Consider the following 26,412-nt stretch of genomic DNA (forward strand, 5'->3'; position numbering starts at 1 on the left):
ATTAATTTAATGAAGCCTGGGAGAAATAAGTGTTCTGTTAAGCGTGTGCCTCTTCCTGTACACTTAAAGTAAGGCATTTATTTATTTGTTTTTGAAAACTGAAACGGTTTTATTGGATAAAGTGAATTATGTATTGCTACCAATTAATGTTGAGCCAGTTCTTATACAACAATAGTGATCTCTGTAAATACTCAAGAAATAATAGTACTCAAGAAATAATGGTCCTAAATTTGTGCTCAGATGTGAATAATAGCACACTTGTAAGTTGACTTAAAATTCTGAAATGATGCTTCATCAGACAGGGTTCCTATATCAAAGACAAGAGTCATGAGCCTGGAAGGGAATAAATAAGGGACAATGACGCAAACATTAGCAGTATTTGTGAGTCATTACCATCCTCCAGGCTGACCAGTCCAAGGAGAGTTGGAATCATGGAGGAGAGATTATCTGGAGGAGCTATAGTTTTGGGGGATGCAAAGACTTAGGATGGGGTGGGTGGGTGTGGTTAGCATCTAAGAATGAGTTTCTCCTTAAATTTCAAGGTAAAATAAGGCATTTATTACATGGACTGAAAGCAATGTTTTCTGAATCGTTTTTTACTTCATGGTTTTTCACACCTGGATAACGTTACTCACTTGCTTACCATAGATAGATGTAACTTACATGAATATAACTTCAAAGTCTTTTAAAAGATATCTTAAGGGTTTTTGTTTGTTTGTTTTTACTTTCATGGAGGTGAGATGTTTCCTGCATTTTTGGAGTTGTTGCTTTTCATTTTTTATTTGTATTTTTTGCAGGGGAGAGGAATCAGTTTTCTGAATAGTTAACTTCTTGGGAGGCATATTAATAGGTTTGAACTTACTTAAAACAAATCATTCCTTCCAAGTAAGCAGCACTAGCCCATGCATTTTTGCACATTGGCCTTGCAGCTGAGGTGATTGCTGCTGATTTAAAGGGCTATTTGGGGCAGGGGTCAGAGCTGATGGTCCAGGTCAGTCTACAAGTACAAAGCATCCTGCACATGCATACTCCAAGAATACTCCCTGGAGCAGGGCACAGTCACACACACCTGGACTCCCAGCTACTCCAAAGGCTGAGGCACAAGGATTGCTTGAGCCCAAGAGGTTGAAGCTGTAGTGTGCTATCATCGCACCTGTGAATAGCCACCGCACTCTAGCCTGGGCAACACAGTGAGATCTCATCTCTAAAAATTAAAATAAATTTAAAAAAGGAAACTCCCTGGAGATGAGAGGTGCTTGTGAGGAAAGATTTTACATTTCCACTTAAAAGTGTTGTTTACTGTGGTAGGAACTGGACCATTTGTGTCAGGAGACCCTTGGAAAAATCCCTGTCTTTTGGGCCAAGACTCTTGGCCATTTGTCTATCTTGCCTAGCTCATGAGGGGTGGCCACTGCTCAGAAGCTTAGAATCGAAATAGAAAAATCTTGTCGATGGAGAGCCAAGAAACCATGTAGACAATGTCTGATTATTAATTAATGATTTTACTAAAACATAAGAATGCAAACTCTATAAGCACAGAGATGTTGGCCTGGTTTGCTCATCATGGCACACCCCCAAGTGCTGAGAACAATGTCTGACACATAGCCAGTTTTCACTCAATGTTTGTTAAATGAATAAATGACTGAAATAGGACATAAAGATAATTATTGAAAAACCTTTCAAATGAAATCTGACTCTTAGAGTTCTGAATCTTTTGCTCATTGCCATATAAAAAGCACCAATAAGCCGGCTGCAGTGGCTCACATCTGTAATCCCAGCCCTTTGGGAGGCTGAGTCACGCAGATCACTTGATCTCAGGAGTTCGAGACTAGCCTGGCCAACATGGTGAAACCCCATCTCTACTAAAAATACAAAAACTAGCTGGGCATGGTGGTGGGTGCCTGTAATCCCAGTCACCTGGGAGGCTGTGGCAGGAGAATTGCTTGAACCCAGGAGGCAGAGGTTGCACTGAGCCAAGATCGCATCACTTCACTCTAGTGTGGGCGACAGAGCGAAACTCCATCTCAAAAAAAAAAAAAGAAAAAAGAAAAAGAAAAAAAAGTGCCAATTAATTACTTCTAGATTCTGTAAGGAGAAGAGAGTGTCTCCTGATCTCCTCCCAAATTTCTGCAGCACTGATGTATATTTCGCCAGTTACACAGATAGAGGCACATGTGTGGAAACTCGAGCCACCTGCTATCATACTTCCAGTTTATTTATCACAGTGATGTTTTTGCAGGCCTTGTGGATTGATACCGTAGGGAACTGACCTGGCTTTGTCCAGTTCTGATGAGTAGTGCTCCAGAAGAAATACAGGGAGCCTCAGGAACACAGAGCAGAGGCCCATCCTAGGCCGAGGGCAGGAAAGACTCCCAGTAGACACTGACCAGCAGCATGGAGGATGAGCATGCTGCCCCTCTCCTCTTGTTGGATGTTAAGGGTGGGCTGAAAGTCCCAACCCTCTAATCCTGCCTTGGTCTTTCCAGTGACCAGCCCCCATCCTGAAGCTACCCAGAGTTACTAGCCACCAGTCAACTCATTTGCATACAAAAGGACACATCACTTTGAAGATACCAAATATTTTAGGAGTTTTATGTCAAGAACAGAGGACTAAGGCCAAATATATTTCACAATATCACAAATGTTATATTCACACAACAGAACACTATATACCCATGACAAAGACAAAACTACTGCTTCATGCAACACACTGGATGAGGCTCACAGACACAATATTGTACCAAAAATAAAAGACACACTCAAAGGGTACATACTGTGTGATTCCACTTATATAAAGTTCAAGACAGACAAAATTAATTGATGGTGCTAGAGGTCAGGACAGTGGTTGCCTCTGAGAGGTATGAGCTAGGAGGGGCACGGAGACTACGGGGTGCTGGAAATGGTCTCCACCTTGATCTGGGTGGAGGTTTTGAGCCAGGTACTGGAGTTGTGTATTCAATGTACAGATGTGATACCTCAATAAAAAAGAAAAGAATGAATGAAATAAAACTAAACAAATCAGCAATCACCTCTTAGATTCTGGGGAGTAAAAACAATGCAAGTTGCAGAAAGATATGGACAGTATACCATTTATGTAAATGTTAAACATAAAGAACAATACTATACATAATATACATATTTAGGGATACATACATCTGTGGTAAAAGTATTAAGATGAACACAAAAAGCTGGCATGGTGGTGAGCACCTGTAATTCCAGCTACTCAGCATTGCTTGAGTTCTGGAATTCGAGACCAGCCTGGGCAATATACTGAGATCCCATTTCAAAAAATGAAATAAAATAGGCCAGGCACAGTGGCTCATGCCTGTAATCCTAGCACTTTGGGAGGCCAAGGCGGGTAGATTATGAGGTCAGGAGTTCGAGACCATCCTGGCCAACATGATGAAATCCCGTCTCTACGAAAAATACAAAAATTAGCTGGGCATGGTGGCACGCACCTGTAACACATACTGGACTAATCAGACACCCTCCTTGGGACTTTTCTAACTGGTGCTGTGGGAAGAGAACCTCTTTCCTCTCAGAGCTGTGAAGCTATAAGCCCAGAGCTGACCCCGGCCATCTCTCTGACAACACAGAGGATAATGTTCACAGTGAGAGAGGATACAGCCAAATCTCAGAGGCAGGAAGAGAGAGAAACAAGAGGATCTTCCCAGCATTTGGATTCCTAGGGCCAATTGACCCTAAACCAGTGCCACTCTGTCCCTCCCCACTGTTTCATTAGGTATTCTCTCTTATACCTTACCACCTTGGCATAAGCTGGAGTAAGACCTTTATCATTTATAACCAAAGACTACTACAGATGTTTAACTCCAGGGCAGAAGGTTGGAATGGGAGTGAGGATGTGAAGCAGGAGATTCACTTTTCAGATAGTATGTTTTTCAGTTCTAGGATTTCCATATAGTTTTTTACAGTTTCCTGATCTCTTCTAAATTTCCCATCTCTTTACCCAGTATATGCATCTTTTCCAAAGACTCTTTAACACATTTATCAAAGGTATTTTAAAGCCCTTCTCTGCCAGTCTGACATCAGAGTTGTCTGTGAGTCTGTTTCTATTGACTAGTATATCTCTTGATTATGGGTCACATTTCTCTCTTTCTTCACATATCTAATAATTTTTATATAGTGAACATTGTAAATGGTATATTGTAGAGACTGGATTCTGTTATCTTCCTCTGGGATTCTAATATACACTAAAGTTCAAGAATGGCTGCCCTTAGGGGAAAGTTATACAAGTGTGGACCTCACCCAGAGTGTCTTCCTTCTTTCAAAGAACAAGTCCCCTTCCTTTAGTCTGGTCGTCATCCAGTGGCATCAAACAGGTTTTTATTTTCACCTTGTCCAGAGTTTGTAATTATGATCTGTAGGAGGGGTTAGCCTTCTGCAAATCACTCTACTCTGTTAGACCAAAATTTGGATATTCACATTTTAGTTCAAATACTATATTAAATATGGTTTGATGTTGTTTGCATTCTTTGTCATTTAAAATGTTTTTAGTTGTACTGGGCATGGTGGCACACATCTGTAGTCCCTGGCTACTTGGGAGGTTGGGGTAGGAGGATTGCTTGAGCCCCAGAGTTCAAGGCTGTAGTGTGCTATGTTAGTGCTTGTGATAGCCGCTGCATTCCAGCCTGGGCAACACAGCAAGACACATATATTTAATTGCTATTTGAATAAAATGTTTGTGAAATCCTGGAAGCACCTTACAGGTTTATGAGACACAGCTTGAAAATCTCTAGTTTAAACCATATGATTGACCATTATGGGTATGGATTAGCTTCAACCAGGCATAGGATTATCTCTATGGCAACTGTCGCCATAGCATCAAGCCTACGACAGAGGTGGAAAATGGGCTTGTGAAGAGTGAAGAGGAATGCAGGGTAATATCTTCCTGGTCCCCATTCCAGGAAATCCAAGAGACTTGCTTTGCACCTTAAAAGAGGAAATCTACAGATGGTGCTTAGGTAAAAATGAGCTTTTTGCTAAAAGCAGCCACATTTCCAGCATTCCAACCTATTTTCAGAAGGAGGCTCCTCTTAGCTCCTATGGGCTGATTCATATCCACTTGGTTCATCAATCCTTACCTGTTAACCTGCTCACATGCCCCAAAGTGCAGAGGGTCCCTGCTCCTCAACGAGAAGCAGGGACTCCCACTCAGGAGGGAATTGGCCTCAAGTTTCCCAGTATTTCCAGCCTCTAAGACCTATGGACTGGAGAGAAAGTTCACCTAACTAAATCATTGCAGCCTCTCCTTTTTCTCCTCCCCATTCCTAGTCGGACCCACTAGTGTTTTATTTACCAGGGAGCAGACCTGGACCAAGCTTCTCCAACTTTTTGTTTGTTTGTTTTTTGAGACAGGGTCTTCCTCTTTCACCTAGGCTGGAGTGCCGTGGTACGATCTCGGCACACTGTAGCCTCGGCTTCCTGGGCTCAAGTGATTATCCTGCCTCAGTCTCCTGAGTAGCTGGGACCACAGGCATGCACCACTACACACAGCTAATTTTCTTTTTTCTTTTAGAAATGGGGTCTCACTATGTTGCCCAGGCTGGTCTTGAACTTCTGGGTTCAAGCAATCCTTCTGTCTTGGGCTCCCAAAGTACTGGGATTCCAGGCATAAGCCACAGTGCCTGGCCCTTCTCCAACTTTAATGTGCACACAAGTCCCTTGGGGGTCTTGTTAAAATATAAATCCTGATTTAGTAGGTGTCATGGGCCAAACTGTGTCTACCCCTCACTTTTTTTTTTTTTTTTTTGAGACAGGATCTGGCTCTGTTGCCCAGGCTGGAGTGCAGTAGCAGGATCTTGGCTCGCTGCAACCTCCACCCCCTGGGCTCAAGCAATTCTGCCACCTCAGCCTCCTGAGTAGCTGGGACCATAGATGCACGCCACCACGCCCAGTTAATTTTTTGTATTTTTGTAAAGATGGGGTTTTGCCATGTTGCCCAGGCTGGTCTTGACCTCCTGAGCTCAAGCGATCTGCCCACCTTGGCCTCCCAAAGTGCTGGGATTTCATACGTGAGCCACCGTGCCTGGTCATACCCCTCAAAATTCGTATGTTGAAATCATAATCCCCCTACCTCAGAATGTGAATGTATTTGGAGACAGGGTCTTTAAAGAGGTAATTAAGGTTAAATGAGGTCATAAGAGTAGGTCCTAATCCAATAGGACTGGTGTGCTTATAAGAAGAGGAGATGAGGCCGGGCGTGGTGGCTCACGGCTGTAATCCCAGCACTTTGGGAGGCCAAGGCAGGTGGATCACCTGAGGTCAGGAGTTCAAGACCAGCCTGGCCAACATGACGAAACCCTGTCTCTACTAAAAGTACAAAAATTAGCCAGGTGTGGTGGCGGGTGCCTGTAATCCCAGCTACTCAGGAGGCTGAGGCAGCAGAATCGCTTGAATCCAGGAGGCAGAGGTTACAGTGAGCTGAGATCACGCCACTGCACTTCAGCCTGAGTGACAAGAGTGAGACTCCGTCTCAAAAAAAAAAAAAAAAAAAAAAAGAGGAGTTGAGGACAGATGCAGAGGGAAGACCATGTGAAGACATAGGGAGAAGGCAGCCATCCACAAGCCCAGGAGAGAGGCCTCAGAAGAAACAAACCCTGCTGACACCTTGATCTTGGACTTCTGGCCTCCAGAACTGTGAGAAAATACCTTTCTGTTGTATAAGCCACCCAGTGTGTGATACTTAGTTATGGCAGCCCTAGCAAACTCACACACGTGTGTGGGAAGGCACTGAGCTTTCTGCATTTCTAACAAGCTCCTGGACGCTGCTGATTTGAGGACCACACTTTGATAGCATGGACCTAGAGAATCTGATTCCTTTTTATTTTACGACATTGTCAGCAGCTTCCTAAGTCATTAGCAGGTGGGGAGGAGGACACTTTTTCTCAAACTCTGCCTTCCTAAAGATAGCTAAGGTAATTGTTCTCTACATTTTTATTTGTGGCACTTTTGAAATTTTACAAATAGAGTGGCACCTTTCAGGTTCTGTAAGTGAATGCAGTGGGCTGGATATACCCACACGGCATGGCAGGCATAGTATGCAAATTGAGGCACTCATGCTGTGTCTACAGTGAGCAGTTGCCACTCTGTCCCCATGCTAGAATGTGGGCTTAATGTGGTCATATTTTCCAAAACTTCAAGAGCCAGAAATTTGAATTTTTACATGAAATCTCTAGATTTTAAAACTTTCAAATGTTGGCACCTCCATCTGCTTATTTTTGAAATAATGTGAGGCAAAGGAGCTCTCTGAGGTGGTGCTGGACATGTTCAATATCTTGACCTCTACCTTGTTTTAGGTATATACACTAAAAATTCATCATCCAGGTATAGCATAAGCAAACATTCATCAAACTGTATCATTAAAATTTGTACGACTTACCACTTGTAAGTTATGCCACAATAAAAAAGAAAAAAAATCTGCATGGGAATGATACACATGACAGTTATTACCTCTGGGGGCAGAGGCAGGAAAGGAACAGGGTTGGCCTTATGTGTATTTCTAACATATTTCTTCAAAGAGATACAGGGCTGAAGCATATAGGGGGATTTCTTTCTTTCTTTCTTTTTTGAGACAGGGTCTTGCTCTGTTGCACAGGCTGGAGTGCAGTGGCACAGTCATAGCTCACTACAGCCTTGACCTCCCAGGCTCAAGTGATCCTCCCACTTCAGCCTCCCAAGTAGCTGGGACTACAGGAGCATGCCACCACGCCTGGCTAATTTTTTAAATTTTTAGTAGAGATGAGATATCACTATGTTGCCCAGGCTGGTCTTGAACTCCTGGGCTCCAGCAATCCTCCTGCTTTGGCCTCCCAAAGTGCTGAGATTACAGGTGTGAGCCACCTCGCCCAGTCAGGAGAAAATATTAACAGCTGTTTCATCTCAGTGATACTAGGTATCTGCTTTATTGTTTTCTGTGTGTTTGAAATATTTCATAATTAAAATCAACTATTTTTTAACATTAAAAAAATAAAGCCTGGAAAGACCAACACTGCATGAACCAAATAAAACTCCTCAGAGGCTACTGCACCATTCTCTTGGTCTCCCTGTGGGACTGCACAGTTGTTTATGTACGAATGCTTACTGCCCTGACCCAGGGCTCCTGTATCTTCAGTAAATACCTGCTCCCTCTTTGTCACGGGTGTGATGTGATGTCACCCCACCCACTCAGCCCAGCGCCCTCATATGCCATTCATCACCAGAAGTGTGTCCTCAGTGCAGCCTCAACTGTGGCAAAAATAACGTTTATATATCAACCCAAATTTGAAGACACTCTGTATTGGGTTCATAGTTTAAAGCTACCAGAGAACAGACTTCTCTGATCCTGAAAGCAATTAAAGCCTAGTGGTTGAACTCACTGGGTAGAAGCCTGGGTTTTCCAGTTTACTAAATATATGCCCCTGGGAAAGTTAGTTTCTCGGCTTCTATTTCTTCACCTGTAAATTGGGAATTACGACAGTATCTACCTAGTTGGGCTTACGGGTAGATTTAAATTTGCTGAGTTATTGGTGCATAACTGTTCATTAGTTATTATTAAGTAATTAATACTGGGTTGATTTTACTTTAACTATCTTTCTTACATCATAGATTGTCTGAGGCCACACCAGTATGAAATCAACAGCTGGCCACCAAGTCTCAAAGGGAAGATATTTTCGGCTGGGTGTGGTGGCTCATGCCTATAATCCCAGCACTTTGGGAGGCTGAGGTGGGCAGATCACTTGAGGTCAGGAGTTTGAGACCAGCCTGGCCAACATGGTGAAACCCCATTTCCACAAAAACTAGCTGGACATGGTGGTGTGCTCCTGTAGTCCTAGCTACTTAGGAGGGTGAGACAGAAGAATCGCTTGAACCCAGCAGCCAGGAGGCGGAGGTTGCAGTGAGCCGAGATCATGCCACTGCACTCCAGCCAGCCTGAGGGATGCACAGCAAGACTCTCAAACAGAAAAAAAGGAAGATATTTTCAACTCTGATTCAAGTGGCAAATGTAATTAAACATTGTCAAGTGCAGGGGCAGTACAAACTTCTTTCTGCCTTCAAGGAATGGACCTGTTTCTGTCCTTCACGAAAAACCCTAAATGGCCAAAGCAACCTTAAGAGAAAACAGAATTGCAGAATCTCCAGGTTGGTTCTTTTCCTCTGGCCTCAAACCTCAGGGGTAGAGCGTTGGCCTCTCCCCTTGGACAGCAGTGTTGCCAGGACAGCCTCCCTGCTGACATGCCTGCCTGGGCTGCTTTTTGGGGCTTGTTGCTCAAGGTAATCCTCCAGGAACAGCACCCTGCTGGCAGCTTTGCAACCCCAAAAGGGCTTTCGCAATGACTAATAAAGCCATAAAGGATGAACACAGATCCAAAAAAATTCATTCCCTGAAGGAATATGATTTCGACTACTTTTCACTTGGTGCTTCTTTGTCTTTTAAGCCACATGCATTCAATTTCTGTCTGAAATTCCAGTTCTCTCACGTTGCAGTCTCTGGAGGCCATTTTCTCTGGTAAACCCGTGAAACACTCTCGGAGCCTGGAAAGGGGTAGAGGAGCCAATTACTCATGAAAGCCCATTTTCTCTGTGGGTTTTCCCTCACATTTCAGGAGATGTATTCCTTTAGCATTTCTGCTATCACCAGTTCAGACCCCCAGAAATCTCCTGAGCCCCCTTTTCCCCTCCCATTAATTTAAAAATCCTGTAGCCGTTACTGTGGTCTGCCTTGCAGAACCTGGCAGTTCACCTGGCCTTTTCCACTCTCCCCGAAATTGGTTACCTACCTGTTGGTTCTCTTACACTAATGTCCCTTGCCACTGTCCGGTTCAGGCCCTCCCCACCCCTCCCTGGATGACGGCAGCAGACGTGTCTCTCTGGTCTACCCGCCCCTGACTTCGCCCTCAAGCTGTGCTCCTCCACTCTGCTGCTAAGATACTTTCTAAAATACAAACCTGATGCCCCCTCTCAGCTGAAAATCCTTTAATGCTGACCTCCCCCAACCCGTTTCCAGACGAAATGTTCCCAGTCCTGCTAGAGCTTCTGCATTGTCAAGAATAGCCAAATACCTGGATTTTTATGTGAATTCCCCAGTCCTTTTTTATTTGTAAAGTTATTACATTTTACATTAAAAAAATTATAAAACATTGCAACAAGTCTCTCACCCATTCCTGCTCTCCGATTCCCTATTTGAAGAGGCCATCACTGTGGCCGGGTTCTTCTGCAGTGCTGCCTTACACACACACACACACACACACACACACCCTACAAACATACACACACACCCTACAAACATACACATACACAAGCACACACTGCCTTTTTTCCATATAGATGGTAGCCAATTTTTAAATGTTGGTATAAAGTTTTAAAACCCTGAGGGTCAAATAAAAACACTTTTGTTCCTCTGAGGGTCAAAGAAAACACAGGCATGTGCCTTATGATCCGCTGGGTTGTAGATCACACAGGCATGTGTCTTTTGATCCACTTGACTGACAGTTCCCTGAAGACAGGAAACTTTGTCCTGGCATCCTCTTCGGTACCTGGGACGATACCTTGCACACAGCTGGCACTCAATAAGCACACCACCTGTCCGTGGAAACTTTTCTTAAGCACCAGCACTGTGTCTAATGCTGAGTCTATCACAGACTACGGGGTGAACTGTGGCGTGCCCACCCAAGAGGGAACACTCGGGAGAGTTAGTTGTCTGGTTAAGTCTCAACTCCTGTGGAAACAACCAGAATCTGCCTGCTTCCCATATTTCCTGGTTACCTGGGTCAACAACAAATGGACAGAAATAGCAGATTACAGTCCCCGTTCTCAGTTCTCAGGCCCACCCTAATGGGGCATCTGCTCGTGCTGACGGCCTAAGCCGTGGCAGAGTGCTGAGACCAGTACCTCCACGCCAGCTGTCATTCCCAGGAGCGGAGCTTCTGGGTCTCGCCCTCCACCAGGACAAGTCAAGCCGGGACAGGACCAAAACCACAGGCGCAGGCAGAGCTTGCTGACTCTTCCTGAGGCACTGGGCTGGGCAGGGCAGGGCTGGGCAGGGCAAGGCTGGGCCAGCTGCTGCGATGAGTAAGGCATTCAAGCTTCTTCATGTTGGGAGAAGACTCATTGCTCAGGTGGTTTTGGAATCTCCTAGAATAGATTCTATTTGCTCACTCTCTTGAGTCCCCTGCTTGCTCCCACACAGCCTGGCAGGAACAGGGCCTGTGTTCACAGGTCGCTCTTCCCCTCTGGCAACAGGTGTCATGGTTGTGGGACAAGGTGGCATTTTCATTCATGATGAGGTGGACCCCACTGAGGAAATGCAACAAGATCTTACATATCTGTCCTCCATCCTCGGAGGCAGCGATGTCCAATCCTGTGTCAGCAGTGATGTAGGACAGGTGGTTCCTGTCGCAGCACACTCCTGAGGGAGGGCCATAGACAATGTCCCTGGAACTGTACGGTGACGTCCTCCCCTTCTCCCTCACTCGAGAGCATTCTGGCAGGGAAGGGCATGAGGAGCATGACCTTAAGGTTCACCTTGAATGTTATTCTAATTGTGGTGCAGTATGAATCTTACTACTAAAACGCAGGTGGGTGAGACTTGTCATAGTCCTTTTTTTTCTTTCTCTTTATTTTTTTGAGACAGAGTCTTGCTCTGTCACCAGGCTGGAGTGCAGCAGCGCGATCGCGGCTCACTGCAACCTCCGCCTCCTTGGGTTCAAGCGATTCTCCTGCCTCAGCCTCCCAAGTAGCTGGGACTACAGGCGGGTGCCACCACGCCCAGCTAATTTTTGTATTTTTAGTAGAGATGGGGTTTCACCATGTTGGCCAGGATGGACTCGATCTCTTGACCTCGTGATCCGCCCACCTTGGCCTTCCAAAGTGCTGGGATTACAGGCATGAGCCACCATGCCTGGTCCCTTTTTTTCTTTATTTCAAGTTACCTCAGCCTTGATGCTCTCAACCTCGAGCCTGGCATGAAAATTAGATTTGTGGTAACAGGATGGGGCAGGCTTCCCTTCCCTGGAAATATGTGAAAATCCAGGAGGTTACAGGGTACCTGAAAAACAGGGACAGGTCCACTCTTCTTCTGAGACCAAGACCGCTGGGGAAATCCCCAGGGCTCCAGCCTGCATGCACCTTCAGGGAAGGGCTTGTGGCCGCTTCCTTTCCAAGCTGACACACAGGAATCTTGCTGAAGCTGAGAATCCTAGGCTAAGGCTCTGACCTTCTGAGAGACACCACAAAGCCTCTTCACAGAAGTCCTGCCATGGGACTGTCACAGGGAGCACATTCCCATCCGCGATGCCTGGGGGCCACCAATCTCCAATCCTTCCCCAGGCTTCGGGCTTCCAGAAAACATAAAGCACATTGTCAGGCCAGGCGCAGTGGCTCAGGCCTATCATCCCAGCACTTTGAGAGGCTGAGGTGGGCGGATCACCTGAGGTCAGGAGTTCAAGACCAGCTTGGCTAACATGGCGAAACCCTGTCTCTACTAAAAATACAAAAATTAGCCGAGCATGGTGGCACACGCCTGTAATCCCAGCTACTTGAAAGGCTGAGGCAGAAGAATCGCTTGAACCCAGGAGTTCAAGCAATGAGCCGAGATTGCGCCATTGCACTTCAGCCTGGGTGACAGAGCGAGACTCTTGTCTCAAAAAAAAACCAAAAAAAAAAAAAACCAGAGAGTCTGCCCCAATAACTTCTGAATTCAGCCCCCAAGCCAAACCTCCCTGAGGCAAGGCTAGCTTCCAGCTTGGAAAGAAGAAATAAAATGCAGGAAAAACAAAACCCACATCAATAGCTCAATATATTATCCTGCCACCTAACTCATATTAGAATAATCATTCACAATTTCAGTACAGTGTAACATTCAGCCCTTGTCACAAATGCCTGTGTCCCACATCAGAGCTCATGCACCCCGCTGCTGCTTTGCTCTAAAGCAGAGCTGAAGAACTGAAGGATATTCTGTCCTCACCCTGCTTTATTTCCTCCAATCACAGATTGTCCTCAGAATAAAAAATAAATGCCCTCCTCCCCGAGGGAGCAATTTCTAGCCAAGAAGATGATCAAAAATGGTGTTGCCCAATGCCCCAATTAACTGTACCAAACCCAGTAAATGATGAAAGTGAAGCCTCAGCTTATGATGATAATTAAGCTATGTTGAGTCAATGGTAGCTGCTGTAAGACCACTTCTATTACTAAAACTACCTTCTCCACTTAATTAGCACTTTCTTAGAAACATCCTTAGTTTTTCACATTAATCTGACTGAGGACAGTGTCACTGAACCAGAGCTAAATGGCATCTGGTCTATGAGAGGTCTGAGTCAATAATATGGTGGCTGGTTTTAAAAAGATTGCTGTCCTTTCTTTGCTTGATGACTTGTGATATAGAAAAAAGAAAAATAAATAAAACCATCATTGTTGTAATACATTATTATTTTTAATATTTGGGTGGGCATGTGACCAAGCACTTGGAGTGGCAGGTTTGGAATTTTGAGTTTTGAGTTCTTCCGGATATTTATTCCAGCTGTGTATTAACTGGCACCTTGGCAGCCGCGCTCTGGGCTGGTTCCGCAGTAGATACCACTGCTAGAACACATGCCTGGCCGTCTGTAGCCCCTGCTGGAAGCAATGGCTACTGTCCAGGGTAGAACTTTATCTAAAGGCTCCCATGATGAACAGATGCTCAACACTACTCATACTAAAAAAACATAAATGCAAATAGAAACCAGAAATCATTTTCACCTATCAGATGGACATGGACTAAAAATACTGATAATACAAAGTGTGGGTGAGCTCGTGGGCAAACAGTAGACGCATAAATCATTGACAGGAGTGTACGATGGATCAGTCTTTTTACTGGGTAATTTGTTAGTGCCTATGCAAATTTTAAAATGCTCATGCCCCTTTTCCTGGCAGTTCCATTGCTAGAAATTTACCATACAAACATACTTTAAACATATACCAAGAAAAGAAAAATGTTTCCTGCAGAATTGGTTGCAATAGCAACAAATCGGAAACCAATTAAGTGTTTTTTAATAGGGCCCTGGCTAAGTGCATTATGGAACAGCAATACGATGGAATTATGTCACCATTTTAAAAGATGCTGATTTTGCATGCTAAAGTGAAAAAGAAAAAAAGACTTCCAAAATATAGTATTAATAAAAATGTGAAGTGCATACAAAATGCTGACTTTTTTTTGGAAGGATACACAAAAATATTGTTAACATGGTTATTTTCCTAACAATATACATATAATCTTAAAAATATACACAGTAAGCCGGGCACAGTGGCTCACACCTGTAATCCCAGCACTTTGGGAGGCTGAGGCGGGCCGATCACCTGAGGCCGGGAGTTCGAGACCAGCCTGACCAACATAGAGAAACCCCATCTCTACTAAAAATACAAAATTAGCTGGGCATGGTGGCACATGCCTGAAATCCCAGCTACTCGGGAGGCCGAGGCAGGAGAATTGCTTGAAGCCGGGAGGTGGAGGTTGCGGTGAGGCGAGATCATGCCACTGCACTCCAGCCTGGGCAACAAGAGTAAAACTCCATCTCTCTCTCTCTCTCTCTCTCTATATATATATGTATGTATGTATACATACATCACCTATACACACACACACACACACACACACACATACACACATACATATATATAGAGAGAGATATATGTATATACACATATATATACACACATACATACACACGGTATTTGGGAAGTGGTAGACTATTCTTTCCCCTTCTTTGTACTTTTTTGGTATTTTTAAGACTAGCTCTTTAAAGAATGATGCTGTTTTTATATAAAAGCTGAAAGATATCTGTGAGAGACTGTATTTTCCAATGTGGCCAGGGTAATATTCCCGGACCTATATGCCCTTCTAGAACCTCATTACTCCCCATCAAGAGGTGGAGTTTATTCCTCTCCTCTCGAACCTGCATGGGACTGTGATAGCCTCAACAATTAGAAGGCCATGGAAGTGAGGCTGTGGCTTCTGGGGCTACAGAAAAAGGGCCATGTGGCTTCCGTGTGGCTCTTGCTATCTTGCTATCTCTTGGAAAGCCTGCCCTGGAAACCCAGACACCATGATGTGAGGAATCCCAACCTAGCCCATAATTCTGAGTCTGTTCACAGAGTTGTGCACACATCACCACTATCTAATTCCAGAACATGTCCATTAACCCCAAAAGGAGCCCTGTACCACCCAATCTCCACCCTCCCCACGCCTGGCCACACCATCTACTTTTTTTTTTTTTTGAGACAGAGTCTCGCTTTGTCACCCAGGCTGGAGTTCAGTGGCATGACCTTGGCTCACTGCAACCTCTGCCTCCCGGGTTCAAGCAATTCTCCCTGCCTCAGCCTCCTGAGTAGCTGGAATTACAGGTGCCCACCAGCACGCCTGGCTAACTTTTGTACTTTTTAGTTGATACAGGGTTTAGCCATGGCCAGGTTGGTCTTGAGCTCCTGACCTCAGGTGATCTGCCCACCTTGGCCTCTGAAAGTGCTGGGATTACAGGCGTGAGCCACTGCACCCAGCCTCATCTACTTCTTCTCTGTGTATGTGCCTATTTTCTGGACATTTTATATAAATGGAATCATACAATATGTGGCCTTTTGTGTCTAGCTTCTTGCACTTAATTTCTTCAAGGTTCACCATGCTTTAGCATATATCAGTACTTCATTGAGTAATATTGCATTGTACGGATAGCCCACCTTTTGTTTATCCATTAATTGGCTGATGGACATTTGGGTTGTTGCTACTTTTTGGTTATTAGGAATAATGCTGCTGTGAACATTTGCTTACAAGTGTTTGTGTGGCCATGTTTTCAATTCTCTTGCGTTGAAGTACTTTTACATCACCTAAATATTAAATGATAAATACATAATAATCAAATGATACTAATAACTGGTACACAATTAATTCTTATTAAAGCAAATTCCCTAAGAGCAGAAACCTGTTCCTTCATGGTATTTCAGGTTTAATAAAGACCACTGGGTAGACCTGAAGTAATAAAACAGCACTATTTCCAACCCAGATTTTTCACCAATTCACACTGACATTTTCTCAAATCAGTCTGAAAAGAGATTGTCTGTTTATTATCTCTATGCAAAAACCCAGGGCTATGCTGTGGTCTTCAAAATCCCTCTTTATGTTCCAAAATTAAAACTTATCATTTAAATTTGACATATAGGAAAGGACTAGAGCCTTTTCAGGAATTTGGAGTTTGACTAGAATTCTGGGGAACACAGAACCTTTTGCTGTACTGTGATTTACCTATTCAGGTTTATTTAATAAATACAGTAGAGGTTAACAGATGATAGTGCAAGTTCAATAGAAGTAGGGTGATTTAAAAACATTCTGGATTACAATGAAAACTCACTTATGTGGGAGTTTGAGCTCACATTTACAGCCTCCACCAGCAGAAATCATGCAAATAAGAACCACTGCAGAGTTCTTTGTCCACAGACACCATCTCCCTTCAGGATGGTCCTGCTTTTCCCCCAGCACCTGTGCAGGCATCTCTGGCGAGCCTTATCACAGTCTTTCTGAGTTTGCCTGTATGCTTCACATAAATGTAGTAAAAAAACAATGAGACGCTTCTTTGGGGCAACTGCTGTAGAGGCCACTAATGAGAAAGTGTAGATGTTTCCATCATGGAAAATTACAAGTTTACTTGGTTTCAGTCCTTGGCACTAAGTCTTAGGTTCCTTGTCACTGAACAGCCTTCTTTCCACTTGGCTTCTCTTGGCCAGCATCCTGGCACACCATCAGAGGAGAAAATAATGAGAAAGAAGTGTCTTACAGGGATGGGGAGCACTGGTAGCTTACCATATGGGCATAATCATGGCTCTTCAAACAAATCCTTGACCAGACAGTAGCACTATTTGTCTTCTTGCCTACACAAGCTACATGTGGGGTTCACACCTCCTGAAACATGTGCACACTAAGAGAACTGGAGAATGTTTGCTCAGTTTCCCTCCTTTTCAGGGGAACCCTCTGGCTGGTCTTCAGTACATGAGCAGTGACCCAACTGTAGTTAGCTCCAGAGAGTTTTCTAAGAGTCCCTCATGTTCTTAGAGTTCTGATGTTGCTTAGAAGACAGAGGCCTACCTCATTCTTGGTTTACTCATGCTTCAGGTTACATGAATGTGGGGTGGGGAGTGGGAAACAGCTTTATAATTTTTCTAGAAATTATATAAGGAGTCAGGAGTTTGAGACTGCCTGGGCCCAGTCTGGCTTACACACCGGTTGAATTCTTGTCCAGCGCCCAAGAAGAATGAGAATGTACTGACAGTGGAAGAGTGAGCACTTGCTAATTATAAAAATGCCAAAGGATAGCTATGTGGGGTAAAAAGCACCTGAGATCTCACCATGCAGAGGTAACATGTGCATCCCTTTGGTGAGCATTTCTAGTAATCTGTCTGATGTGTATAATTATTCATCCAGCATTTCCCAAATATATTTGTGAACATAGCATTAGTTTGTGTTCATCCAGGAGCCAATTCTGAGACAGAGACTGGAAAGCAAGAAATGCATCTGGGAGGTCAGCATGTGGTAAAGGGGAGTGGGGAAGTAAGGCAGGGAGGGTGAGGCTGGTGGTTATCAGGTTAGCTGCTCCTGTGGGTGGCTGGATGGTGCTCAGTCCCACGGAGGAATTGTGGAAAAGAGTATGGAACGTGTGCCTCAGCAATGCTTACCTGAGGGCGAGGGAGCTGGGGCATTTATACCCAAGGTGCTGTTGGCTGAGGCTGCTCCCTGGGGGTGTGACTTCTGAGCACTTCCAGCCTGCACAGCCTACTAAGACATGTGAGAAAGCACCCCCGCAACCACTCCCCCTAGGAAAGAGGCAGACACTGGCAGCCGGAAAGCAGCCAGACACATACTTATTGGTCGTATTGCTTAGGAGATGCGTCAGGCACTGTTCTAGGTGCTGGGGACATGGAAGGAAACAAAACAGAGAATTCTGCCATCATGGAACATTCTGTCTATTGGGGGAAAATAATAAACAGGGCAAGTAAGAAACCATGGAGTGTGTTAGGCAGTATCAAGTACTGTGAAGAAAAATGAAGTAGTAAAGGGAGTTCTGGGAAGGGGGACAGGAGATGGGTTGCAAACAGCAAAAGAGGAATGAGGGCAGGCCTCACTGAGAAGGTGACACTCAAGTAAAGGCTGGAAAGAGGGCAGAGGGAGGCACTTCACATGGTTACCTGGGAAGAGGAAATAGCAGGAGCACCAGCCCTAAGGCAGGAATATGCCGAGGCATGTGTGCAGCAAGGCCCGTGCAGCTGGGCTGGGAGGGCAGGGTAAGCGGGGCCGTGCTGACCTCTGTGCAGCCTCAGGCTCCTACCTGGGGCAAGACCAAAGGCTGTAGGAGAGTGGGAGCATTAACAGGGTGGCAACAGCTGCTGTGCTGTGAACAGCCCAAGAGGGGCCAGGGCAGAAGCAGAGAGGACTGAGGAGGCCGGGGAGGAGGGTGAAGCAGTTAAGATTCTGGAGATATTCTAAAGGTAGAGCCAAAAGACTTGCAGACAGATTGGATGTGAGGTATGATAGAAAGAAAGAAGCCAATGGATTTGGTTTGAGCAGCTGGATGGAGCTACCTCTTCCTGAATCAGGGACATTTTCCAAAGGAGTGGCACAGGATTTTTTTCTTGGTCACTTTGCAAGCCAGGGACCTCTGGCTGGTGACGGCCCACCTGGGCCTCGCTTGACCATGCTACCTGCTGCAGGAGACGGCCTGCCCACTTCACCCGCCTGGGCCAAGTATGGCTTCCACACTGGTTGAGTTCTTGCCCAGCACCAAAGAAGAATGAGAATGTGCTGACAGTGGAAGAGTGAGCAAAGCTGGGAGTTTTATTGAGTGATGAAACAGTTTTCAACAGAGAGGAGACGTGGGGGTGGTCCCCCTACCCAAAGGCGGGAAAGTCCCCCTAATATGGCGGAGTCTGGGTCTTTTTATGGGCTCAGAATGGGGGAGGGGCAGGCTGTAGGTATTACTGGAAAAGGCAACATTCGATTGGTTAAGGCGTTATTCAGAAAGAACAATTGGGAAAGGGTGGGCAAACAGGAACAGAAGTTCCCACTCTGCGTGGTGGGTTTCATCCAGGACCAGCAATCTGGTCTTTTAGCCTTCAGGCTGTTCTTTGCTTGAACATGGGGTTTCATTTGGGACCCTCCCCTCCCTGCCTAGGCATTTGGCTGCCTCATGTCACTATCAGGAGCAAGCCTGGGGTCAGGAGTAATTGGGAGCCTGGCTTTGGGCCTATGAAATTTGAGATGTCCATTAGAGACCTAAGTGGAGATGTCAGTAGCAAACTGAATATAGGGGTCTGTAGTTCAGGGAAGAGGCCCATTCTGGGTTTAAACTGAGGTGTTGGACAGCATATAGATGGTATAATCCATGTGGCTGCTGGAGACACTGCAGGGAGCAAGCCAGATAGAAAAGAGGTCTGGGACTGAGCCCTCAGGGAGGCAGAGCACTGAACAAAGGAACCTGAGAAGCAGCAACCAGAGAGCTTGGTGTCCTGAAAGCCAAACGCAGAAAGTACTTCCAGGAGAAGGGAGTGGTTGACTGTGTGTGTGTGTATATATATATATGTACATGTGCTACATTTATAAAGACCTCCATGCAGAAATATACACTCTCTCTACGGATATATACATACACACAGGGAGCTGTAGATAATGGTGTTATACTATAGAAACAGATCTATAACTCTATCTACTTCCCACTAAATCTGTTGGGGACAGTGTGCCATGGCAACACTGTCTGTCTGCTTTCATCATTTTTTTCATGGCTGCATAGTATTTCATTGTGCCCAGGAACCGTAATTAACTTTTTCCCTATAGATATTTTCCCCAATATAGAATTCTAGATTATACAGCAATGAACATCTTGTGCAACCATCCTTTCACACTTGTGTAGCCATCTCCTTGAGATAAACCCCTAAGAGCAGTGTTGCTATAGGCAAGGGTATGCCCTTTTTACCTTCTGATTCTGAACTCCTTCCTGGGCAGCCCCACTAATCAGATGCATTCAATGTGGAACAGCTGCTGACCTCAAGGAAGAACTGCCCAGGACATCATTCTAGGCAGACTCTATGCTAGGGACCCTTCTGTACACAGAGAAGATGCAGGGCAGCCACTACATAATCACTGTTAGAAATCAGCAAAGGTTTGCATCATTACAAAAGTCTATGACAGGAGGCAATCTACTGGTTCTAGCTCTCAGCCTGACGTATCAAGCTGCAGCGGACTTCTGCGTATAAAGACTGTCCTGTTTCCACGGAGAGAGGAGCAACTCTCCAGGCCTAAAGGATCTCCAGCTGAGCCACGAAGAGCTTATTACATCAAGAGCAAATGCGGCAGACGAAGGCAGTGCCTTCTGTGAAATGACTGTAATTAACTCCAAATCTTTCTCCACACTTTATTTTTGCTGGCTGGATTTGTCATTTTGCTGTCAGAACAGACCTACAACATACCTCAGATGTTTTTCCTTTACCTTGTCATTCTGAGCAAAAGCATGACTCCATCACCTGTCTGGGCACATACCGAGTCTTTGTCTGGATGGTGTCAGCACATCCTGCACACTCAGCGGCAACCCTGAAAATAACATCTACCACCTGCCAGGCAATTGGCTGACTGCCTCCGTGATCTTCAGGGGCATCGAGGGACAATGTATTTAGTCATGCACCTCTGTAAGTGCAGGGAAATGTACTGGGACACCTTTCGATTCCCAAGGAAATAAAAGGAAAATGACAAACACATAGTCACACTGTGGATCCCTGTTTATTCCCATCTCTGGGCAGGCCTGTAAAGAGCATTGACCCAGGTCTCAACCCCACTGCTGGTAACTGAGCCACAGAAACTGTAAGCAAGTGACACTCATCCAGGGAGAACTACTCCCCTAAACCGGTTCTTAGCCAGCAAGAGAGGCCCACAGGAAGGTCTCTGATAACCTGAAGTTTTGAAAAGCTTAGAACTGTGTGATCAGGCCATATGCCCCTCAGTTCCTGAATGCTCACTACCCTGTGGTGTCCCTTTGCCATGGAAGAGACTCCAACCACACACATCAGTTAAGCTGCCAACACTGTTTCCTCCCCATTCTGCTCTGTGAACAATGCACAGTCCAGCCAGGAGCTCAACAGGGAGGGTTTTCTTGTTGTGTCATGGCTGAGATCAAAGTCATTGTACACCAAGGACATAGTGGACAGAAGGGAGCCAACAACATTTATGCCAAATCCCATTCCCAAGATGACTATATTTTATAGTTTATTACGAGGTAACTGCCTCCAGACAGATAAGCCCCTGCATGATGCTGAAAGTCAGAGCCTGGGGGTGAACGCCACCTTATCTTTGTCCTCCTCAGCTGGTCTGCGTGTCTCTGCTCAGAACGCTGTGTAGTAGTGCTCCATTGTGCTGACAATGTCACTCTGGTCCTCCAGGAGCTCCAGAACTTGCTGCAGCACAGCCTCGCTCAGGCCCGGGCGGATGCTCAGGCGAGCACAGGCCAAGATGTGCAGGAAGTGACAGCCCTTCTCCATGTCTGCAGGAAAAAGGTAGGTGGCTGAGTGTGGACACAACTGTCAGGCCCTCCTCTGTCCTCTCCATACCTCCTGACTTGGCATCTGCATTCTGACCAGATCCCCAGATGATCTTTATGCACATTGAAGTCAGAAATGCATGATCTACCTGATCACAAAAACAAAACAGAAACACCTGTTCTCAGGCCCCTGATGTCACCACGGCGACATGGAGCCACTGCTCAGGGACTCTGAACTTCAACCTTCAAGGATTCCAATCAAAGATTTTTTTATCTGTAACCTAGTGGATTTTTAGTGCTTGATAAACTTTTTTCTCTGGGGTAATTACATGTATAAGTGTAACGTATTCAGTGCCAAACCTCTAGTTTCTCAGGGAGGAGCCCTCTTGAGACTCACAGCAGAGCTGGTTTGCTGCAGCCTCCGTATGCTTCCCCCTAAGTCCTGATTTGATGCGGCTGCCTGGTGAGAAGGGATTCCTACCTTTGGCCTGTTCTCATTCCTCTCTTCCTGGCTTCCAAAAGTCTTATCTGTGATGGTTGTATTCCTAGTAACCTCTTATGCTCTGCCCCAAACTAAGACCATCTAGTATACAACAATACAAATTTAGAGTTAGTAACCTCTTTCCTAGTTGAAATCAATGACTTAAACATTGGTAATGAGAAAATGAAATAACTTTTATCTGAAGAATGCAAGTCCTTTTAATTATCAGGCCCAGAGAGACACGACCATGAAACGGCAATCACGCCCTACTCCTATGTATTCACCTCGGAAACTGCTTGCTATTGGCACAAGTAGTTATAAATTAGCCTAATAATGCCAAATTGAACACTATAATCCACACCCTATGGCTTAACAATGTATAGCCAGTCACCAATCAATGTTATCTATAAACCAATGAGAATTCCTGACAAACAACTTTGTATCAGCCCACTCCCTGTCCTCCTTTTTGGCTTTTAAAAATCCACTTATGGGCCAGGTGCAGTGGCTCACGCCTATAATCCCAGAACTTTGGGAGGCCGAGGTGGGCGGATCACCTGAGGTTGGGAGTTCGAGACCAGCCTGGCCAACATGGTGAAACCTCGTCTCTACTAAAAATACAAAAATTAGCCAGGTGTGGTGGCATGGACCTGTAATCCTAGCTACTTGGGAGGTTGAGGCAGGAGAATCACTTGAACCCAGGAAGCAGAGGTTGCAGTGAGCCGAGATTGTGCCACTGTACTCCAACCTGGGTGACAGAGTGAGACTCCATCTCAAAAAAAAAAAAAAAAAATCCACTCATCACTGCTGCTAATCAGAGTGTATATTCAGAGAAACCTGAATCTGTGCTCCCCAGCTGCAATCCTGAAACTTGGCCCAAAGCAACTCTCTGCTTGTATTAATTTTGCCTCAGCTCCTTCCTTTTAGGTCGGCAGTAGTCAAACGGGGGTTGTGCCTATTAGGGGATAACGAAACCAATTTTTGTAGGTTGCGATCAGCAACTTTTTCTTACCAAACTAAAAGAGAGCAGAAATAGAACATTACAGAATATCTTGCATTGTAATTTGGATACATATTAATTCATGAAACTTTATTTCATATACATCTTATGCATTAGAATTATATAATTTATTGGGTCATGATGTAAAATGTATTTCTAACTTTGAGTCAAAGTCAAACTTCTTTACCAAAAGCAAACCCTCTCCAGTTGTCACAGTTTAAAACTCCATGGCAGGCCCAGGCATGGTCTCTCTCTGCCGTATACCCAGTATCTGGCACACAAAAGGTGCTCCACAAAGTCACTGAAAGTTGTTTACAGATGAAAAATGCTTTAGGCTTCAGGAAGGTGCTCGAAGAGGTATTGCGGTGTGAGGCAAAGCACGGTTCAAGGTTTGGTGCACTTCTGTAGCTTTGGGCAAGCCATCCCTAGGCCTGAGTGTTCTCAGCTGTGGTGAAAACCACTTCCAAGGCCCTTTCCAACCCTAAGGTTCAGAGACTGCTCCTGGGCTAACAAAAATTTGCTAAATTCTGACCTCTAGTGGCTGTGTCCACTCATTACTCCTTCCGACTGGGATTGCTGGCATCTATACTTCCAGGCTGTTTCTTCAACATTCACTCCATAGACTTCCTGAACACCTACTATGTGTGCAGTGCTGAGCAAGGAGGAGCAAGTAGAGCTTGGCAGACCGAGAGCTGCCACTGGAGTCCACCACACCAGAATTCAAGCCCTGGCTCTACAACTGGGACAAAGTCACTCCCGGGAACAAAACCACTTCCTTCTCAGGGTGGCTGTGTGGATGAGAGACCAGGGGGAACTACTATGATTTGGTTCATCATATCCATAATCCAAGAAGATGAATGTAACTTAGTTCCTGCTCTAGAGAAGCTTCATCCCTTCCCAAGAAGAAAAGCCTCTCAAGGAGGAAGAGCTGACAAGCAAGCAAGGATAGGTTTGATGATGGAGGGTGAGGGGCTCCAACCACACAGACCTGCACACGGTAGGGAGGAGCAGAGGGAATTTAGTGCTGCTCAGCTTTTAGTTTCTGCAAGGCCTGGATGCTTGGACCCAGGGCTCAAGATGACTTACAGGCATCCGTGGGGCCCAAAGCAGTGATGCTGACTGTCTCAGAGGCCTTCAACTATTTAGTCAGAAAGGCTGTTCTGCTGAGGGTTATCTGGTGAGGCTGTTCAAAAGTGATCTCCAGTCACATTGGTAATGTGAACTTAGACTCCTCTCTATTTTTAATTTTTATTTTTTGTAGAGACAGGGTCTTGCTATGTTGCCCAGGCTGGTCTTGAACTCCTGGCCTAAGCAATCCTCCCAAGCATTGGGATTATGGGAGTGAGCCACCGTGCCTGGCCTTAGATTCTTCTCTAAGTGAGAAATTATTAGAAAACAGTAAAAGTAGAAAGGCCAGCAAGGAGCTCCCCAGGGGTTAGTACAATTACATAGTTCGACTCTTCTGGAACAAACCCACAAGCCGAAGCAGACTTTTCTGAAAAGTGTTTTCCTGGCAGACATAGTTATCTTATGATGGATCACTATGAGCGGTGATAACTGCGCCTTATGTTTTCCCAAGAACTTTCACATGTAGCCTGATTCATACTATACCCCATCATACCTCCACCAGAAACCACAAAGGCTAATGTTCTAGAGACCCAAATGACATAAAGATACATTTCAGATATAACCTACTACTATAACTACAAAAGGTTAAACTTCTTTAAGTCTTTTTTAAAAGTTTGTCTTAAGTTTAAAAAAAAAATCCTCCAGTATAAGTAGTGTTATATGGTACTCAGTTTCTACCAAAAGCAGCAGCTCTCTCCAGCCCTGGGATAGTAAAAAATGAACCTGAGCTAAACACATGGGAGATTTTTGAAAAGCTAATGGTATAAAGTAACATTTAGTGAAAGGCTGCCATTTTGGAACTCATCAAATGTTAATTTTCTTCGGTGTGAAATGATTTGGTGATCAAATAGGAGAATTTCTGCATGCTTAGCAAATACAAACTGAAGTTTTTAGTCAATCTAGGTGAAGGGTATATCGGTGTTTATTGTACCAGTCTTTTAATTTTTTTTTTGATAAATTGGAATATTTACAGAGTAAAAAGTTAGAGATAAAAAGACATGTTCAACATAGAGCTCTTTTGGATAATTTGCCATTGTTGTACCCATACTGAAAGCCAAAATCCAGATTTTGTCAACTTTACTCCAACAATAATACAGCAAAATCCACATACAGATTCTATCTGAAACTGCCTCCTTCCAGATCAATATTAAACCAAGTAGAGGGTGAGCCTTCAGGCCTGCAGGCTAGAGAATTAGGGGTTACCACTTGGGCCATTAGGAAAGAGAACTTCATTTTTATTTAATACTTTTTGGATCATAATTATGCGCTGAGTACTCTTCTAACTTTCTAAATGCCAATTCATTTACTTCTTATAAAAACCCATCTTGTAGGTACTATTATTATCCCCACTTTGCATTTAAAGAACCCGAGGCACTTGCCCAACGTTACACAGCTAGCAAGTGGCAGAGCCGGGATTCAAACCTAGGCAAGGTGGCTCCAGAGCGCAGCTCCTCACAATGCCGCCACATTGCCCATCTTCAGAAAACAAGTATCGATCCTTCAGGGACCTAAGACAGGCTTGATGTTCACAGTCCTTTCATTATTGAAGGGTTAGCCTTTGTGAGACACTCATAAATGACTTCAAGTCCTTCTACCAATCATCCTGACAAGGAAAAGCTCCAGGCTATATTCTGTTTGAAAGGCTAGAAAGGAACTAAAGGCCCAGTAGGTATAGTTAGACTGAGGGTCGGATATTTACCTATGCATATAACAGCATGCTGTCCAGCTAATGAAAAGACGTAGGCACTTTCATGTGTACTGTTGACCTCTAGAAGGCAATGTTACATCTAAAATACAAGGTGTAGGACAATGTATATCGTCGGCTAAACTTCACTTGTGTTTTCTGTCAAGGATAAATAATACGATATGTTTGTAAGTGCATATCTGTATAGTTTATCCTTGATAGAAAACACATATCCAACAGGATATGCAAGTAACTAATAACAACCACTGCCTTTGGAGAGGGGAACACAGAAGCTGGGGCTCAGTGCTGGGAGGGAGTCTGGCTTTTTGGAGTGGATTTTTGCACTGCTTGGCTTTTCATGAGGGGCATACATTACTATTCTGAATTACTATGTTATGACATTATGAAGCGGGGTGGTCACAGCAGGTTCCAACACAGTCCTTATAACATCTTTTATCAGCATTCTCAGTAACTCAGGCTTCAGAATTCAGCTCCTGGGAGTGTAGTAGTGCCAGGTGATTGGCTAGTGGCTTTTAGAGGCCTCCCACAGACTGAGTGGCAGGGCCTGTCCACTTGATGAGCTGTGGGT

General features: G+C 44.8%; 1 protein-coding gene across 5 annotated transcripts in view; it reads right to left on the reverse strand.

The window, feature by feature from the left end:
* The window catches only part of STN1 (STN1 subunit of CST complex), a 109,937-nt gene that overhangs the window by 4,560 nt on the left and 78,965 nt on the right, over positions 1–26,412 (reverse strand). For 2 of the 5 annotated variants that reach the window (XR_008620033.2, XR_008620035.2), the window contains exon 9: positions 21,340–21,536. Coding sequence is in view for 3 of the 5 variants with exons in the window: in XM_034931429.3 (XP_034787320.1) it covers positions 21,379–21,536 (158 nt within the window). In the remaining 2 variants the exon portion in view is untranslated. Of the gene's footprint in view, positions 1–1,481; positions 9,532–20,403; positions 21,537–26,412 lie in introns of those variants that run through there. The other 3 variants (XM_063607879.1, XM_003825545.5, XM_034931429.3) reach the window with 2 other exon arrangements.

Source organism: Pan paniscus, chromosome 8, assembly GCF_029289425.2.
Source record: "Pan paniscus chromosome 8, NHGRI_mPanPan1-v2.0_pri, whole genome shotgun sequence".
NCBI classification, from domain to species: Eukaryota; Metazoa; Chordata; class Mammalia; order Primates; family Hominidae; genus Pan; species Pan paniscus.